Source organism: Microcaecilia unicolor, chromosome 6 (assembly GCF_901765095.1).
Source record: "Microcaecilia unicolor chromosome 6, aMicUni1.1, whole genome shotgun sequence".
In the NCBI taxonomy this organism is placed as follows: domain Eukaryota; kingdom Metazoa; phylum Chordata; class Amphibia; order Gymnophiona; family Siphonopidae; genus Microcaecilia; species Microcaecilia unicolor.
The window spans coordinates 282,071,602-282,091,700 of NC_044036.1; the positions used below are offsets into that span (position 1 = coordinate 282,071,602).

General features: G+C 41.7%; 1 protein-coding gene across 4 annotated transcripts in view; it reads right to left on the reverse strand.

Annotated features, from left to right (window-relative positions):
• Positions 1-20,099, reverse strand: part of SEC16A (SEC16 homolog A, endoplasmic reticulum export factor) — a 106,464-nt gene that overhangs the window by 40,230 nt on the left and 46,135 nt on the right. For all 4 annotated transcript variants that reach the window (XM_030207637.1, XM_030207638.1, XM_030207640.1 and 1 more), the window contains exons 7-16: positions 16,199-16,382; positions 14,208-14,350; positions 12,445-12,506; positions 12,194-12,332; positions 5,182-5,421; positions 4,860-4,957; positions 4,583-4,664; positions 3,679-3,796; positions 3,369-3,480; positions 2,944-3,049 (exon numbers count right to left, since the gene is read on the reverse strand). In XM_030207637.1, coding sequence (XP_030063497.1) covers positions 2,944-3,049; positions 3,369-3,480; positions 3,679-3,796; positions 4,583-4,664; positions 4,860-4,957; positions 5,182-5,421; positions 12,194-12,332; positions 12,445-12,506; positions 14,208-14,350; positions 16,199-16,382 — 1,284 coding nt within the window. The remainder of the gene's footprint in view (positions 1-2,943; positions 3,050-3,368; positions 3,481-3,678; positions 3,797-4,582; positions 4,665-4,859; positions 4,958-5,181; positions 5,422-12,193; positions 12,333-12,444; positions 12,507-14,207; positions 14,351-16,198; positions 16,383-20,099) is intronic.

A 20,099-nucleotide genomic window follows, 5' to 3' on the forward strand; every position in this document is an offset into this window, starting at 1 on the left:
GATATCTCCTTGACAAGGAGACAAGAGGAGCAACTGGGCAAGAGAATTCTAGACTGTAACCTTCCCTCAGAATAGCCAAAACTGATTGGTCTAGTGATTTTGGCCCACTCTTCCTGTACCTCTTGAAGTCGTCCTCCAACCAAAAGAGAAGAGTGGGCCAGCCTTGCAGCACTGCGAAGGCCAAGACCCCCAAGCTGACTGTAAAAAGCAGACTTCCTGTTTCCCTGTCTCCACAAAAGGAAGACTGCCATGACAAAGAAGGACCTCTGTCCAAATTGCTGACAGCCAGGTCTGTAGTGACTACTGTGAGCAGAGGCTTTAGGCTTGTCCTCAAGTAATCATTGGGGCTTAGTCTCTCCCACATCCTTAACTTGCCTCTAAAAAGCAGCTTGATGCACGACTTAGAAGCATCAATGGCCTAATCCCTCAACTAGAGTTGTCCATGCACAGTGAATACCAAAGACATCCTCTTGGCCATGGCACAAAGCATGTCATAAATAGCATCCGCCAAGTAAGTAAAACCTGCCTCTGAGATGCATGGGGGCTTTCCTGCAGTCTGGACTGCTGATTCCACTTCAGGCATGCCCTCACCACAAAAGAACTGCAAATGGTCACCTGAAGACTTAGGGCATCTACCTCAAATGCTTGCTTCAAAGCATTTCCTAGCTTCCTATCCTGAGTTTCTTTAGAGCAATGTCACCATCCACAGGCAGAGTAGTCTTCTTGATCACCGTAGTAACTAACAGTCCACTTTAGGAAGCCGCAGCTTCTCTTTTTCCTCGAGAACTAAAGGATAAAGGTGCGCCATGGCCCTTCCCACTTTAAGGCTTGAGTCTGGGAAGATCCACTCTGCCATAATCAGGCACTAACTGTCAGGATATACGGGAAAGGCTTTAGAGGGACTCCAAAGGCTCTTCATAATACATGCAGGCTGTACCTGAAGTTGATGGCTCATTGATGGAAAGGACCACCAGCACCTTAGAAATTAACTAACTCGACTCTTCCTTATTAAAGAACTGCAGGAATTTCAGGTCATCCCTCTCTTTCATGGATGGTTCCTCTGAACACATTGAGGCTCTGTCTGACAAACAAGATGAGAAAAAAAATTTCCTCAGCCACCTCCTGGAGGCCTAAATGAGACTTTCTTAATGCTGGAGAGGCAGCTGTCAAAAATACTGAAGGGTTCTTATAGCCTGCCCTTGTTTCAGAAAATAAGCTTAATGTAAAAGTAAAACAAACTCAAGAAAACAGAATGAGCCCACAATGCTGCAACTCTGTTGAGCCCTGAGGCGGAAAAATGGAGGCTGCAGAATGTGCAGGAAGATCAGGAGTCAACGTTCCACTGCCTGCCTCACCAAAATGGCTGTCATTCCTAGGGTTTCTTGAGGGGAACCACACGTCTGCTGAACAGGACAGCCCGACTCCACCAGCAAAGCCCACTGCTGCGCACAATCTCAGTGGCAGATTCAACCACATCTTGCAGGATTCCTCGCTTGCATGCACTGCAGTGGCACGAAGACACCCGCAGACTCCAAAGTGAGAACACCACTTAACTGCTTCAGCGGGAGCCGCCATGTAGCCAAGTCTGTTGCAGCACAGCTGCCACTGTTCGCAGGCACTGAGGAAGAAGGCTCCCCCCTCCCCTTCAACACAAAAGAATTACCCAACCCAGCCCAGAATGCAGATCAGAGTGAAAATTTAGTTGGACTTATCACTGTCAGCTTCCCCCAACTCACTGTCTCTACAAGCCTTACTGTGAAAGGATTCAACTTCCACTACTTCAACACTTTCCAAAAGGTGCCTTAACATCCACTCTCTGCCTACTTCTGTTCTTTTGTTGTTGTTGTAAAGTTGTTGTAGGCTCAGGAGAGAAGAGGCAGGTAGGGGAGGAGGAAGAGGTACCGTGGGGCATCAGAGACAGGGATCTGAAACCTCCAGATATGACTCTACAAGTACCAGGCACCAGCACTCAACTGGGAAACAGCTAACCAACTGGACCAGCAGCAAAGCACTCAGAACCAGAGGCTGAAATTATGTCCATCCAACTGCTGGAGACAGAAAATATTGAGATACTAGGCTAGCTGACTAAGGATATACGGCATATTGCTAATTAGTACTGATTGGTCATCGGCCAGTTGTAATGTAGCATACAATGCTTATTTTATATTGTTTGAATATTTTTACTGCTGTAACTGTCTATTCCTTATGTTTGACTTTTTCTGCCTTGAGTGAATTTCTTCAAACAGGTGGTAAATAAACCCTAATAAAGAACACAGAACTAAGCTATTTTATTTATTTATCTCCACAAGTCCTGGAATAGTGGAAAGGGACCTAATGGAAGTGCAGATTCTAAACACTTGCCCCTACCAGGATTCTCTTGGACCTTTTGGTGTGGCGAGGACACTGAATACAACAGGTATTGGTAGGGAGAGAGATCTGAATTTTAGATTTAATTATTTGCCTTTTCCAAATCTGAGCTCATGCTACCTTACAGTTCAGGTACTGTAGTAATTTCCCTACTCAAGGGGGCTTGCAATCTGCTTGCACCAGAAGCAACGGAGGCTGAAGTGACTTGCACTGGGGCTGCTTGTCTCCTTGGGTGAGAAGCAAAGATTTGAAGCCTGGTTTCTCTGGTTCTCCACTTGCTGCTCTAAGCATACAGATATGGCCATCCCATAAGCCTATTTTCTCACTTTGTAAAGCAGATTAAAAATGGTAATTCTATTGTTTTACCTTATAAAAAAAAGTTGTACCAAGACTGATCTGCTTAAAACCTTTCCCCTCAAAAAGTTTACTGGTAATCAGAATTATCTAAACAAGCAAAACAAGTTGACTTCACTTAGCTTCCATACAGAATTAGAAAAATTAACACTTTGGGGGGGGGGGGGGGGGGGGGGGGGGCACCTCAGTGAGAATCCAGAGCACACAAGATGATATACGCACCTGGAAGTTAGGAAGAGAACATGGCTGTGTACCTAAAGACTGTGCATACTCATAGGCCTCAGTCCTCTGAATGGCCTCATTGGAGGCAAACTTCAGGAATGGTAAACTATTCCAGAAAAATGTAAAACAAAATTAACTCAGCTGTTCAAAATACTGTGATCACTCAAATTTACATTTTACAGACAGATATTAGGGAAGTAGCATTTAGTACCGTCTTAAAAAGAGTCTGGAAAATATATAAAACATATTGTAGTCAACAAGTTGCTAACTAGAAAACGAGAGAGAGAGAGAGAAAGAAAGAGAGAGAGAAATAAATAAATACTATTGCCTATATACAGGCCTATTGGCAGTATATCAAAACTGCTGAAAAAATACAAATCAAACATTTTTTTTAAATAAGGCGCAGAGAAGTATGTTTAACTCACCTGTGATTGGAACCAATGAGAACAAGTTTGGTTGTCTTCTTGGTATAAACTCCAAATCCAATCTGGGCCATCAAGTAGCAAAAGTGAGCAGCTTCTAAAAGGCCTTTAGAAACTGAAAGAAATGATGCCCACAGAGAATAAGAAATACAAATTTTAATTGAAATAATGTTTATAACCAAAGAAGAGCATCAAAATGTGTTTTATGAAAAGATTAACAAGCCATGATCAACCCTTAATTTTAGTGAGATCTCATCTCTTTTTACAGGAATGCTTTCTAGGGAGTACTGTAATGTAACATCAGAACATATACCCAGGGTGTCTCCCATTGTGACCATAGTCCTGGTTTCCACATCCATGTTACTGGTCAGGTTGGAGAGCACCATTGCCAGATGAGGCCGCCAGTCCCCCCACTTCTCATCTCCGCAGCACTGGAAAAAATCACAAATGCAACCTTGGGTCAGTTAAATGTATACCAGTCATAACAGGCAACTTCTTCAAACCCCACATCTAGTGATATGCTTGAAGAGGCGCTCATCACACATCTCCTTTGTTTACAAAATCTTACTAACTCCTCATTCCCTGTTTTTATTTGAAAATACTTTATGATAAAATACCACATCGTTACACAGCAAGGAACGAGTTTACCTTGAAGCATTATTAGGCAACATGTATAATACCTAAGACAGATGTTACAAAAACATCACAAGGAGTTATTGTATTGTTATTACAATTAACAGGTTATTGGATTTGTAACCTCACATAGGCACAGTTCCTGAGTATCTAAGGGGCTCATTTTCAAAGTTCCATAGGATTCAGATGGACAGTGTTTTGCTTTCTATATTATTAAAAGCATCAAGTGCATATTATACAGCAGAGGTACTGAGAAAAAAATGAGAATTTATATACACTTTTATTTTTAGTTGTCAGTGGCTTTGGTCAGATACCTAGAACACATTCTCACACAGACATGCAAGTTTTATCACATACAGCCTATGACTTCTGCCTTTCACACCTCTAAGTGTCATGGTCATGCCCCTTCTTCCATCTCTAATGTTTCTGGCTCATCCACATTCATCACAATGTCATTTTCAGTCCATTCCTCAGAAAGTAAATTACGTGACATGTGAGAACTAAAAATTGAAAATGCAGTTTTAGCACTAATATAAGGTTTGTAATACCTGCCATCAACTCTGAAATTTTAAATTTGAACTTACTGTAGATGCAGCTGGCATTCTTCCAGACATAAGCTGGTAAACAGTTTGCAGGGGATCATTAATTGGAAGGCTGTTGGCAAATCTACAAAAAGGCAGAGAATAAGGGCTCCAGTGACATTTAGTCTAGATGCTCAGGCCTGTTGAAGCTAAACATAGTGTACTTCATAACCATTTGTGAAAAGAGAACCAGCAAACAAAATGTACTAGTTTAAACATGCATTATTCTCAGCGTGGAGAAGAGGGGTAGAAAATTAAGGAAACTACAATTATACATTACCTGGTCATGACTCTGGCATGCGTACGACTGTCCATTTTACTGGAAAGCAGCAGGGCATGACCCCACAAGCCGTGCTTCATGGCCGATTCTAATGCATCCTACAGACAGAACGACTTTTAATTAGGTTTAGACAGAGCTAAGAGGTGGAGAAGGCCTGGGTCAGGTCTATTTTTCCTGTATGTATGGATGGTTCAAGACAGTGGAGAAAACTGGTGCAGGTGCCAAGGAACAATGAATGACGACAACAACAACAACAACAACAGATATTCTAGAGAAAGATACATTTTTCCAATTTTTATATACAGATATTACGCATGTTTACCTTTTTCCGACCATAGAGCAAGAGCTCCCGGAATCTCTCAATCTCTTTCTCGTCACTGGCTATACTGTTTGTTGTGTCGGTGAGAAAGGAGAGCTGGGAGGCACCAGACTCCTCTTCTACTTGTTCCACTGCTTCATTATTGAAGTCAATCAGATTGGCTTCATTGGGCGATTTCCCAGGAAGCCACACTGTCTTGTGGTCTCTCAACAAAAGTTCTGCGATGTCTGTGCCCACAACAGTCTAAGACCGCGGGATGGGGGGAAGAGGAGAAGAAAATAAATAATGTTCAAAATATTTTCACCTTGTTTGTAAAATCTCCCCTACCTAAGGTCTGTGATAAAGGTTGAATTTACAGGATCTTTCTTTGCAAACACAGCAGATACCAGAACATTTTTTGTAAATAGTTACACAACTAACAAAATGTTAACTCGTAAAACTTGTACCAGTTTTTCAACTAGGAAATGAACTTCTACATTTAGACGCTTGCTAGTGTCAGAAAACAAGCTGTGAAACCTAGCAGAACCCACTATGAATTATGAATGTGAGCTTTCTGGGCAAGGGCACTTTCAATTTATAAATATATATACAAAAAGGAGAAATTAGTGCTTACCTGCTAATTTTCTTTCCTTTAATCTCAACAAAACAGGTCAGGACTTGTGGGTTTGTACAGAATCTTTCTTCCTCAACCTTGACCTCTCAAGAACCACACCATAAAATCAAAGAGGGAATGGATCTTCTATTAGAATGGGGCCTTGAAACAAGAAACTCTTGCAAAGAGGAAGATACAATGGCTGATCCACCTGAAGCCAAATCAGGTCTGAGTATCAGGGTCTTCTGGGTCAGTCTGATGTCAATAAAATCACTAGTTACGAATGATACACAAATCTTGTGAAGCACTCTGCCCCATGGGCCACAGAGGGAATACGTGAAGGAGAGTGTTTCGTGGCCACAGTTGGGAGATGTTTATTCCCCCCAAATTCTTTTTGATGACTGAAAACCCTTTGGCACCTTAGCAATGTGCCTCATGGCTATAAGATACAGAACAGGAGACCCCATGATGACTTGATGAAGAAGGTGGCTACCCTAAAGAGTTTCCACTCTACCAGATCCAGAATACCTGCTCAGGTAAACTGCCTAAACACTTAACTGCTCTGGAATTGTGCACTGCTGAAAATCATCAGATGATTCTTCGCCTACCTGAAGATAAAAGCAGCCTCTAGAGACCGACCAAATGTCGGTTTTGGCTTTGGTGCCGAAACTGGTCTGAAATTTGGATTTGTCGATGTTTCGATATTTGGCTGAAAGTGCAAATGCATGTTCAGCTGAAACCAAAACTCCTTCCTCCCCCCCCCCAATTCGAAAGCGGTTGCCACTCCCCCCCCCCCAAAAAAAAATAAAATAAAATAAATACAAGCACCGCTCTCTCCAGGCCTACCTTAAAAGGGCTCAGCAAACATTTTTAATTTGGAGCTGGCATGGGCAGGAGTGACCGCAGATCTCTCCTGCCCCAACTACGCCATTGGACCACCAGGACTTCTAAGGTAGGCCCAAAGAGATGCTTTTGGTTGGGGGGGGGGGGGCGGGAAGGCGGGGTGACATACTGGTTTCAGTTTTGGCCCAAACTGTGCAGTGAATTTTTGCTGCTAGTTTGGTTTCAGTTGAAACTGAAAAATCCGGTTTCCATCGCTGTGTACTGGCCTCTAAGGCCAGCAGAGTTTCCCCCCCCCCCCCCCCCGCCCCACACCTGTTGATATAATAAACTGCTGTTGCATTGTCTAAAAAGACTCGGACTTGCTTCCCTTGGACCAAACTGAGAAATGCCAGTAGTGTTCTGTGTACTGATTGCCCTGAGCTTGAGGTAAGCGATTGACCAAGATACTTCATTGGAAAATCATTTGTTCTCAGCTATCTGGAGAAGGCAATGAGCTTCCCACCTGAAAAAAGAAAAAAAACACTTGGTATCTGTGTTACCACTATTCAATCTGAGGCCACTAGATATATTCCCTGTTGTAGGTGATGAGTTTGGAGCTACCAGGACATACTGGCTTTCTCTTGAAATATCCAAAGAAGGTGAGGATTGTAATCTTTGACACCCAGGTGACCAACTCAGGAGAGACTTTTGCAAAGGTTTCATATGTGCTCTTGACCATGGGACAAGATCCAATGTCTCTGCCATCAATCCCAACACCAAATACCAAAGAAGAATAATACAATTAACTCTGAAAGGAAAATATTCATCCAAACAGAACCAAGATCCACAGAGAACACTCATACACAAAAAAAATCTAAATCTATATCAAACAATGCTTACATTGGAAATGAAGTGTGCTCATAAAATTGATAGACCCATACAAGACCAAACAGATCAATTGCTTGTCTAAATTATGCATATAATCATTGCACACAAGTGAAACCTATTTGTGAAAATATATGAACCTTTTTTTGAAAAAAAAAAAAAACCCAAACACTTATCTTAGTATTACGTTGACTGGAAAGAGCTAATTAGATTCCTTACAAGGGTCCCAACATGGACCTTGTTTCACGGCAAGCTGTTTCAAAGAACCCAAAATAAGCTTGAACTGCTCTTTCCAATCAACTTAATATAAAGATTAGTGATCGACCTGTTTGGTCTTTCATGGTTTTATCAATTTTATGAGCACGCTATTTCCAATGTGTTATCTTGGTTCTGTTTGTATCAACCCCAACACCTGCATATAGTCCCAAGCTTGTGGATTCAGTTGCTCCAGCAGCAATCAGATTTGTAATTAACTTGCAACTCCCAAGAGCTGGCAGATAAACCTTTTAACATCCATAATCGAATAGCACTCCCAAGTATTCCAGAGACTAAGAGGGAGTTAGTTTGATCTTGGAGAAATTGATCTATCCACTCTAGAGTCTACAAATCACTATCTTGGTGATGACTTCCAGACTCTTCTGATGGGAAGATGCCCTGATCAATTGTCCACATAAGGATGAATTTGGACTTCCCCATGCTTGAGGAATGCGACTACCACTACCATGACCTTGGAAAAGATTCTGGGGGCCGTGGCAAGACCAAAGGGTACTGCTTTGGAACAAATGGTGGCCTCCTAAAATTGCAACACCAAAAAAAAAAAAGCTGAGGAAGTGGCCAAATTGGAATGTGGAAATAAGCTTACTGTGATCTAGAAAAATTAAGAACTCGCTTGGATGAAAAGCAATCACTGACTGCAGAATTTCCATTTTGAAATGAGCTGCCTGCACAGTTCGGTTCATATTCTTGGAATATTTCGTCCTATCCTGGAACTCATCTATTTTGTGGTACCCAAAAAGGAAGGAACATCTTCCTAGATCCCAATCAATCAATCTTCAGAACAGGAATGGCCTAGTGGTTAGGGTGGTGGACTCTGGTCCTGGGGAACTGAGTTCGATTCCCACTTCAGGCACAGCTCCTTGTGACTCTGGGCAAGTCACTTAACCCTCCATTGCCCCAGGTACAAATAAGAACCTGTATATGTAAGCCGCATTGAGCCTGCCATGAGTGGGAAAGTGCGGGGTACAAATGTAATAAAAATAAATCTAAAAGACTCTGTAAGGTGGATTTTACTGCCTGTTAGGCTAGAGCTCTGCAAAGAGATTCTAAGAAGGAATATGCAAGAGGGCAGAAACAAACTAGTATGTAACCATGTTTGATCACTTCTAGTACCCACTGATCTGATTTTATGAAGGTCCATTCGTTGAGAAAGCCCCATGAGGAATGGCCCTGGACCCCCCCCCCCCCCCATCACTGTGATGGGCAGGACATATCAGAGGAATGAGAAGGCTGTCCTGACTCTCTTATCGCCTCAAAGGGAAGACTGCCTGTGCTGAAAATGGGTTCTTTGAAAGGAACCAGAATATCCGATCTATAACGCTTTGGGGCTCATTTTCAAAGAACTTAGATTTACAAAGTTCCATAGGTTGCTATGTAACTTTGTAAGTCCAAGTGCTTTGAAAATACGCCTCTATGTGTCACAAAAATGCAATCTGGAATGAGATGACCTAGAAGAGGGCTTAAGGCTTGTCCTGCAGAAGCTGCAGAGGCTTAAGAGTGTCTCCTAGACCCTTGAGCAATTTCTCCAGACCACCACCAAATAAGAGCTTACCCTTAAAAGGCAGCTTACTGAGCCTGGACTTAAATGCAGTACCAACCCAATTCCTGAGCCACAAAAGATGTTTTGCTGAAACTGCCAAGGCCATTTCCCTCATCAATGCTTGAAGGAGATGATAGAAAGCATCATCAAGTTAAGTCAAGCTTGCCTCCAACTTAGGGAATTCCAGAGGAGACAAGTTCAGTGTCCTGATCAGCAGCACTTAGCCTGTTGAACCCAGCATAGACCAGCTCTGGTGATGTAAGAACTACATGCTAAGGTTTGGACACACAAAGAAGCTACTTCAAAAGGAAAGCTTAAAGACTATTGTGACGGAAAAGTGGGTTTCTGAGCCTGGAAACTGTATTAATTATTTCATTGTGTATTTTTCCTAATTGCCAGCAAATGGTGCTTGTTTTGAGTTTTAAAGCTGTTGCAGAAAAAGACTTTTTCTCTTTCAGTTTCAGCTTTTAGAAAGGCAATCTGCAGTACAATTGGGTAGCTACTTTCAAAACTGATGCCCAGGGCTCTGATTGGCCCTGGATTTCAAATCAAGGCTGAAGGTACTGGATTTTCCCCAGTCTCAGCCAGGGAGCGACGAGAGAAAGATCACTCTACTGAGACGCTGTGAGCAGTTATATGTTATAACCTGTGAGCACTGTATTTCCTGAACTTCCCAAGTACTACCCAGGTAGTAAAAAAAAAAAAAAAAAAAAGTTTAGATAATTTTATAATTGATCCATATTTAGTTACTTGCTATTGCTTGCTGATTTCACCTTTTTCTGTTCCTATTCAAGTTCTGTGACAATAAACCTTCTTTATTGACTCTGCTGTCCTGGACTGACTAAGAATCCTGGTTTGTCCTTTTGAGTCTGTGGGTGCTTTCTGGGAGCTGTGGGACCCCTAGAGTGTCCTACAAATCACCGGTGAATAACCTGAGAGTGGGAGACTAGCCCAGAGGCAAGCTGAATCCAGTCGGTGGGAGGAGGGTGCTAGAACATGCCCAGGTGCAGACAGACCTGAGCAGTGTTGGGGACAGACCCTCCAGGTGGCCGCAGGGTTAACCCCAGGTAGTTGCTAGGCGTATTGTGACAACTATTTTACACTCTTGAGTATCTTTAAAGTACTTTGCCTCCCTCAACCAGTATCATCATCTTTGTTACTGCTGTAACAAGGCCATCTACCTTTGGCTGCTTAAGATTAACCTTTCCATCAAGTAGCAGGGGATACAGCTTTGAGGTGGAAAGAGACACTTAAGCCCTGCATCTGAAGAATCCCATTCCCTTGAAATTAACTCATGCATAGCTAGATGCATTAGAAAGGCTCTATGTGGCTTTTTAGTACCTGCCATTATAGAAGTTGAAGGATTATCTAGGGAATCCTAAGACTTTTTCCATAAATAAACCTGATGAAGCAGGAATACAAAATCAGGAAAGAAGGGACTACAATTTTCCAGAACCTTTAAAGTCAACTGCACAGAGTGAAGCAGTATTTCTGAGTCAACAATTCAAAATGACTGATATTTCTGTACTTTGAGGGAATTGAAGCAACTGACTGTGCTGAAGCACATTTGTCTCCCAGAAAAACAAACTTCCTTAGCACTGGAACCAGGAATTTCCTCTATGATTTTCACTGTCTGGTTGCCACCATAGGGGCTGAATGCACGAATACCACTGTCCCAAAGGGGCTCACCTAGTACCATGGCAGGAATAGCATTTAACTGCCTCTATCAGCAGTGCCATAAATCAGCTAAGATCTGGCTTAAAAACCACAGAGTACAGCAAGAAAGCCATAAATCAGGAGAGACCAGCAAGGCGTAAGAAATCTTACCACCACAGACACCACTGGAGAAGCAGAATACTGGCCAGATTCAGATCTAGAGGTTTCTCTGTCAAACCAAAGGTTACTGTCAGGCTTCAGTGCACTGTCAAAGCTCTCCACTCATTTGGTATTAATCTTTTTTTTTCTCTCAGCAATCAAAAAAGGAAGGAGCCATCAGGAGGAACAAATGTAAAGGCGGGTGGGGAGTGACCCAGTACCACAGGAGATGCTTCCTAGCAGGGCAGACAGCTGGAAGCTTTTCTCCCCAGCACAACTACAGACCAGAAGAACAAAACAGTAGACCAAGAGCTGAAAAAGAAACTAATCCTCCACTTCCTGGAGATAAATACTGAGGGGCCTTTTTACAAAGGTGCTTAAGGATCTACAAGAGTCCAGCATGCGCCAAATCAGCAACAAAAACACGTGGTAGAAAGTATGTTCTATTTTCTACTATGGGGCACTTATCCGGCGGTAAACGACAGTGGACGCATGCTGCATGACTATCGTCTGGGTAGCGTGTGAGACCTTACCACTAAATCAATGGGTGGCGCTAAGGTCTCAAGCCAAACATGGACATACGCTGGTTTTTATTTTGCCACAAGTCCATTTTCCAGCCCCTTAAAAAAGGTCCTTTTACCAGGACACGGCAAAAAACTGGTCCAAAAGATGTGCTTGAACTGCCACAGGCCAAATTTTACTGCAGCTTAGTAAAAGGGCCCCTGAATTGGGTAACCTGCACACTGCCCTGTACTCTATCTCCACCTGCTGGTAAATGGACACAAACCCAGAAGTCCTGGACTGATCTGTTGAGGATGATTGATAATGTTAGTGCATGACCTGCCCAAAAAAAAAAAAAAAAAAAAGCCCTATTTTATGGATGCATTAGAAATGGGCTTAGCACAAAGGAAAGTCCATATTAGGATGTACTAAACCCATTTTTGTAATGCATCTTAGTAAAAAGGGCCCACAGTGTGGTGCTATGGAACTGTTCTAGTGCCCTGAGTTTTTGATAGCTGATCACAGTGGAAAATTATGAATTAAATCAAGAAAAAAAATACTTACAGAATGACAAAACTCCTTACCCCATTCTGTCTGCACAGAAGAACAATCAACTCCCACAGCAAACTTGCAGACTCCTTATCAATTAAGTTCTCATTCCGAAAACAAGATGCGGCTTTGTTCTGAGCAAAATTGATGACATCAACTTTGTGGGTTTCATCTCTTAAAGAAAACACACCACTATCACATGAGAAAGCAATTCAGTTGACAACCTTATACAGTTCCATAAAATATTAATTGCAGAACATATTTACAAAAGGATGCAGAAACATACTTGGTAAGTGGGCCAGGGAATGCTCTCATCTCTTCTTGCTCAGGAATATGTTCTAACATGGTCTGCAAAATAAGTAAATATCTAACTAGACTACAAACCTGTATATACATTTCTCAGCCTACAACAATCTTTATTCCATTAACTCTGAACAATAAGGCTTATGGCTTACAGCACAAAAGATGTAAAAACAAGGGACACAAATCCCAATACTGATACCTTCACTAACTCTGTGTTCAATAGCTGTGCACTTTTCCCTTCTCTGTAGGGCAATAAACTAGTCTCTGACAAGTCTTTAATGAAGAGAAAGTTGGAGAGATCAATGCTGGCCACGCTTCAATTTGTATTTTTTTTCTGGTCTATTAAAAGGATTCCTCTCCATTACCATTTCTACTTATGACTTTTTTTTTCCTGCAGTGTGCAGAAGGCATTGTCGCTTTAATGCAAGCCATTCAAAGTGTCACACCAATAACCAAAGCAAAGCATACTGAGCAATGGGCAATCAGCAAGAAATTGAAATGGAAGTGCCATGTCAATGGTCCACTGAGTCTAGTCTTTTGTCTGATAATGGCCACATCAGAGTCACTTGGAAGGATCTGACAGATTCATTAATTATGTGATCTGAGAAATAAGCAGTAATGAACTCCAAATTATCCAATAACTTGTACAAACTGTTCAGCTCTACTTATACATGCCTGCATAAAACCTAGATCCACATAAATATGTGCCATAGCCTGGACTGGTAATCTGGCTACTGTGGTAAATGCTAGAAGAGGAAAGTCCAGTTAGCTGGTTAGACTGGAACATGAAGAGACCGTATAGCTTGGTTTGGGCCACTGTGCTATAAATGTCAGGGCCAAATTTTAGTAGTCTTAGACCAGCCCTATGCGAACTGCATAATTCCATTCATATTCTGTCAGTACAGGCAAAGAAAGTATTTCACATAAACTGCCACTTTCCTCCTTACACATCTTAAGTAGAGGAGTGTGGTAGCCGTGTTAGTCCACTCTTAAGGTTATCAATAGAAATCAAACAAAATAAAACATGGAAAAGAAAATAAGATGATACCTTTTTTATTGGACATAACTTAATACATTTCTTGATTAGCTTTCGAAGGTTGCCCTTCTTCGTCAGATCGGAAATAAGCAAATGTGCTAGCTGACAGTGTATATAAGTGATAACATTCAAGCATTACTATGACAGTCTGACAGGGTGGGAGGATGGGGGTGGGTAGGAAGTATGCATGGGGACATCAAAGCATATCATTGAGCAATCCTCAAAGGTAACTTTAAAACCATACAAGAACGTAAAACCTTTGAAGTCAGAATGATTGAATATTTTAACACCCAACAGAAAGGACTTAACAAGGATCTGGGGTTCCTAGCCCACTATAAACCATAAAGCTGTATGTCTCTGTTGATCACCCTCCCCTCACCTATCCACACCCACCCTGTTAGAATATCAATGATATGCTTTGATGTCCCCATGCATACTTCCTACCCACCCCCATCCTCCCACCCTGTCAGACTGTCATAGTAATGCTTGAATGTTATCACTTATATACACTGTCAGCTAGCACATATGCTTATTTCCAATCTGACGAAGAAGGGCAACCTTCGAAAGCTAATCAAGAAATGTATTAAGTTATGTCCAATAAAAAAGGTATCATCTTATTTTCTTTTCCATGTTTTATTTTGTTTGATTTCTATTGATCTCCTTACACATCAAAACATGGAAAACAGAAAATAATGCTCATCAGTTTTTACCTCCATATTATGTATCTCAACCAAAGCTGGCTGCCCTTCAGACGGCAGGTTCGGTATGATTTTAATAAAATAGCCCCCAGGACCAAACCTTGCACAGACATGAGGCACTGAAAATTTCTCTGGAGTTAGAGGTCTCGATGGAACTATGGAAGTGAATATGTAAAAACAAACAAAATGTAGTGACAACCACCAAAGAAACATTATAATGAACTATTAGGCCACATTTCTGAACAGTCAAGTGAAAAGGAAATTAAAAAAAAAAAAAAAAAGATATAGATTCATTCAATGGTATTTATTTATGAAAACTAACTTTACTTGACAACAAAACAAACTTATGCCTGTTTGTATTGATTTTTACCATTATATTTTATGTTTGCTGTTTTATAAATTACTCAGTTTTATCTGATGGGTGATCAATGAATGTGGCAATTAAAATTGTACAAACACCATTCAAAATCAACTTATGTAAAACACTAGCACTCATCAACAAGTAAGATAAAAATAACTACATATTCCAGGAGCAGCAGTTTGTGATCATTAGCCAAGGAATGTCACTGCAGAAGGTGGGTTAAATGGTGGCCAGACTAACAATTACAAAGGCTCAAAGAACAGTCGTCCCTGTAGGAAGAGATTCTGATTGAACTGGTCAGGACAGAACCCTCCCCCCCCCAAAAAAAAAACAAAAAAAAACCTCTATGTATTTATTAAAAGCTTTTACTCAGCAAAATTTAGGGATGTGTAAAAACTTATGTATAGTAGTAAATTCTACAGGACAGGGTCATATAACTTAACAAGTCTATTCAAATATATATATATATTTTTTTTTTATAGAGGGGGAAAAATGTTCACAACCATGTGTTTGACTTAGGATGTTTTGAAGAGAACTAAGGGATCAGCATACTGTTGCTGTGTATCAGTTTGGTCTATTTGCTCATTTTTGTTCTGGTATGTAGAACATTTTACAAACATTTAAAAATGTAACCACTTTCTGCAGACAAAACACAGATCACCACTGGATCTCTCTCTAGACAAAGCAAATTCACCCATGTAACATATAGGCATATTTTCAAAGCACTTTGGGAGGCTAAGTTCCATAGGTTTCTATGGAACTTTGGGAGGCTAAGTGCTTTGAAAATGAGCTTGATAGTAACATAGTAGATGACGGCAGAAAAAGACCTGCACGGTCCATCTAGTCTGCCCAACAAGATAAACTCATATGTGCTACTTCTTGTGTATTGACACCTAAATAATATGCAAAAATAGCGGAAAAAGCCTCAAAAAGCTTCCAGGTCTTGAACTGACCTGTTGAAGCTGTGTCGGGCCAAAAGACCCTACTTTCATCACTGGCACAAAAAACCGCTATTACTTGAAATGTTTTAAATTTCATTAATTTTACTTTATTTTCAAACATTTAACTTATTAGTTGTACTTTACTAATAGTACTATCCATTATCCATGTTAAATAAACACCACACTTATCTTAATAGCGGGTGCTTCGTGGACAGCGTAAATCTCTAAGTTCGCTTAGATCTTCTCTCTTAGATACTAGTGCGGGGCTTTTTCCGCTATTTTTGCATATTATTTAGGTGTCAGTAGTCATTTTGTGACAGCAGTTCTCTGTGTTTTGTACATTGTTGAAGTCGATCTGCAACCGGACATATTTGGAGATTAGCTACTTCTTCTGTATACCTTACCTTGATTTGTATCTGCCATTTTCAGGACACAGACCATAGAAGTCTTGCCCAGAACTAGCCCCACCACCCAAACACCAGCCCGGCCTCCCAATCTCGGCTAAGCTTCTGAGGATCCATTCCTTCTGCATGTACTGTAATTTCATCACTTGAGTACAGAATGGTTATGGTTAAGTTTGATATTCCACCTTATTTGAAAATAAATCAAAGTGGTTTACAATCCCAATGGCCCTTGCCATTTTCCAATGCTATTGGAATAAATGGAAAAAAAAATCTTTCTATTGCAAGATCTGCACATACCTTGATCTACAGGCTGCCATCCACTTTGAGCTGGATAGCCATATTGATAATTTGCATTGGTGTGTTGATTATCAAAGCTACCCGAGTACAGACCATAGGAATAATCATTGTGGAGGGAAGCTATCTGAGCTGATCCTCCATAGGTATTTGCTGTCAGGTCTTGCTGGCCTTTATAAACTTGACTCTGGTGGGGGTGGAGGGGAGAAGAACAAAATAACTTAGTAAAATATTGCAAAATTTAATAACACAGGAAAAAATTACTTAGCCTATATAGGCCCCTTGTTAAAACAAAAGGCTCAGTACCCAAGGAGAAATTAGGTCTTACCTAAATTTTCTTTAAAGAAGTTCTTCCCACTATTTCAGAACCTATGGGATAGTTGTGTCCAACAACCAGCAGGTGGAAACAGAACTGAGCTGAGATCTCTTGGTATCAAGTCCAGCTTCTCAGTATTTATGTAGGCAAGCAGTAAGGAGAAACTCAGAATAAACACAACAACCTGTGGAGAGGAGTGGCCCAATGGTTAATGCAGCGGGTTCCGTACCTGGGAAACCAGGTTCGATTCCCTCTGCAGCTCCTTGTGACCCTGGGCAAGTTACTTAGCCCTCCATTGCCCAAGGTACAATATATAAAACTGATTGTCAGCACATTAGGGACAGTGCAAAGTACCTATAATACAAATTGTAAACCACATGCTCAGGGATCATTTGCAGTATATCAAGTGCTGAAAATAAATAAATAAACCTTAAACAACTCGTTAACCTAACATTAGCCAGCAAACATGTGTGGACATCTCTTACTTCTGAACTTGTAGAGAACAAGAGAAGCAAGGTGACAAGTCATTACATGACCCATTACTTTGTACCGACTAAACATCTCAAAAATCCTCTGGAATAGTGGGAAGGACTAATGGAAAGAAAATTAAGTCAGGTAAGGTCTAATTTCTCCTTCCATTACATAGCTTCCCACTAATTTCTACTCTCTCTACCATTGAACCTGCTTTGAGTGGGAAAGCGTGGCATACAAATGCAATAAATAAATAAATAATCCAGACCCTGTGGGATCATGGCACTGCCACCCTCAGAACAGATGCCCCAAAACTGGCTTCTGAGCGCGCCACAAAGCCCACCCTTTTCAGTAGTAGCTCAAGGTGAATTATATTTAGGTACACTGGGTATTTCTCTGTCCAAGGAGGGCTCACAATTTAAGTTTGTACCTGAGGCAATGGAGGATTAAGTGACTTCCCAAGATAACAAGGAGCAGCAGTAGGAATTGAACAGACCACCTCTGGATGTCAAGACGTGTGCTCTAACCACTAGGCCACTTCTCCACTCCATATTTAATGAGAATTCTAAGCACATCGAGAAGCTTCAAGGAAAAATACATAGCCTCTTCATCCTCTCTGCAAAAGGACGGAAGTTCCACAGATTGGCTGAGATGAAATGCTGATACCACTTTTGGAAGAAAGGAAAGAACCAGGTACATGGAGACCTCTGCCTCCAAAAGTGAAGAAAGGAATCCCGACAAGAGAGCCTGAAGCCCACAAGGAATACTGTCTTTAGCGTACAATCTTCAAGGAGGCCTTCTGAAGCAACTCAAAAGAAAACTTCTAAAGACCCTGAAGGATCAAATTAAGGTTCCACTCTGGACACGCCATATGAAAGGGAGGCCGCAAGCAGCCCACTCCCCACAAGAACTGAACAATATCCAGGTGAGCAATAAGAGATTTCTTTAGTTTGCCCCTGAATGGGGCAAAAGTTGCAACCTGAACTTTTAGAGAACCCAATCCTTTCTGAAGGCCTGCTAGAGAAAAGCTAGGATGTGCGCGATCTGAGAGGAAGAAAGACTACGGTCAGAACAGCAGCCCTTAAATGTCCTCCCCACCCTTGCATACACCATGTATGTAGAGCGTTTCTGAGCCTGAAGCAAGGTACCAGTGACCAAATCAGAATGACCTTTACATCTCAACCAAGCCTTTTCAATGGCCAAGCTGCAAGAACAAAAGGGGCACGGATTCTCTATGGGCACTGGATCATGCTTCAGTGGGCCATGTACTTGCAGAAGATGAGGACCTCCATTCAGAAGTGGAATCAGGTCTGCGTAGGTAGTTTAAATCACTAGATGCAATTTTGGATATGCAGCAGTATCTGCGATCATCTACAAGTGTATACAGAACTTTATCTCCAAGTTTTATACTCGTGTGATATATAGTGTGTTGTCTAGGCTTCTGGTCTATGCTCATGTTTACACACTTGACCTAGGCCCTGTCACTGAAACACGGTCCGTGTCGAGCCAGTTTGAAGATTAAAGATATCATACCTTTCTCATAATCTTTACAGGTTTTTTTTCTTTGCTTGCTCCATGTTTTTGTTTTCTCTGACATAAGCCACCACCACCATTGCATTGTCTGAGAAAACTCGAAATGGGGCCTCTGCCAGAAAGGGAGTGAAGTCATATAAGGCATTCCACAATGCCCTGAGCTCCAAGCGATTTATAGACCACTGAGACTCCTGTTCCATCTAGATGCCCTGTGCCAGATGAAACTTGTAATGAGCTTCCCAACCTGACCATTGTTACCACCTCCCATTGTGTTATCGGAAAGGGAGATCCAACAGTCAAATCCCTGGGCGACAACCACCATTGCACACTCTGTCTGGCAACCAGCATTCAAGATGAAGGTGGTAACGACTGACACTGGAGACCAGTGGTTGAGAAGAAATTCCCATAACTGCATATGAGCCCTTACCCATGGCAACACTTCCATCAACGCCATCAATGACCCCAGAAACTGCCTTGACTGAGAAAACAAATCTGTTGAACCAGCTTTGGCCTCCTGAAGGAAGGCCACCACCACCACCACCATAGTAAATGGCCTTGAAGCAGTAACGAAGAGGAAGGGCAAAGCCCTGAACTGACATGGCAGCCCAGCACCTCAAAACATAGAAACCTCTGATGCGACGGACATATGGATATATGCAAGTACGTCTCCTTGAGACTGAGGGTGGTGAGAAATTCTACTTGCTTGACCCGAAGCTATGACTGCTTATATATATTGCAATAGTCCAACAGTGGGAGTCACTATTTACCTCACAAGCGCAGCACGAGGTGTTCCAAGAGGTGAGTCATCCCTCCCCTGGACCAAGTATTATTTGCAAACCTCTAAGCGGTTCCAAGTCAAAACTTTAGGTAGACTTACCACTGCCGACTGCCCCCCCTCCCCCCGTTCACAGTCTTACCACACATAAAAAAAAGCTCTGGACTGATACGCTGTGCCATGCTCTCCAACAAACCTTTTTCCTTCTCCCTTTTTTTTTTTTCTCTTTCTCTAAGGTGATTGTCCTGGAAAAGGAGAGCTCCACAGGAAACAGGGGAGAAGTAAAGGGAGGGATGAAGTCAATTAGCAGGGTACCAGAGACAGGGATCTGAAGACCTCCAGATATGACTGCAGATTCGAGCCACCCGCAAAGCTCAACTGGATACCAGTTGACCAACTGGACCAGGAGCAAAACACGCAGAACCAGAGGCTGAAAAAAGTGTGTCCATCCACACACTTCTATCTGCTAGAGATAGAAACTACGGAGGACCTAGACTGGATGCAGAGATATACGCCTTAGTTCAGTTTTCAGTTCACTATCTCCATCTGCTGGTTGATGGACATAACTAATCCCACAGATTCTGAAATAGTAGAAAGCTACGCAATGGAAATATTGTTTTCATACACTGTTCTGGTCTGGATTAATTACCATAGTATCAGCTCGATATTAACCTAGTTTCATTCCATTTCTTATTCACACAAGATTAAATTGTGGACTAGTTTCTCAATTATGTTCACACAATGTTAGAAATTACTTCAAAACCTTGCATGTACTGAAATCTGGTACAAGGACTTCCCAACTAATTGAT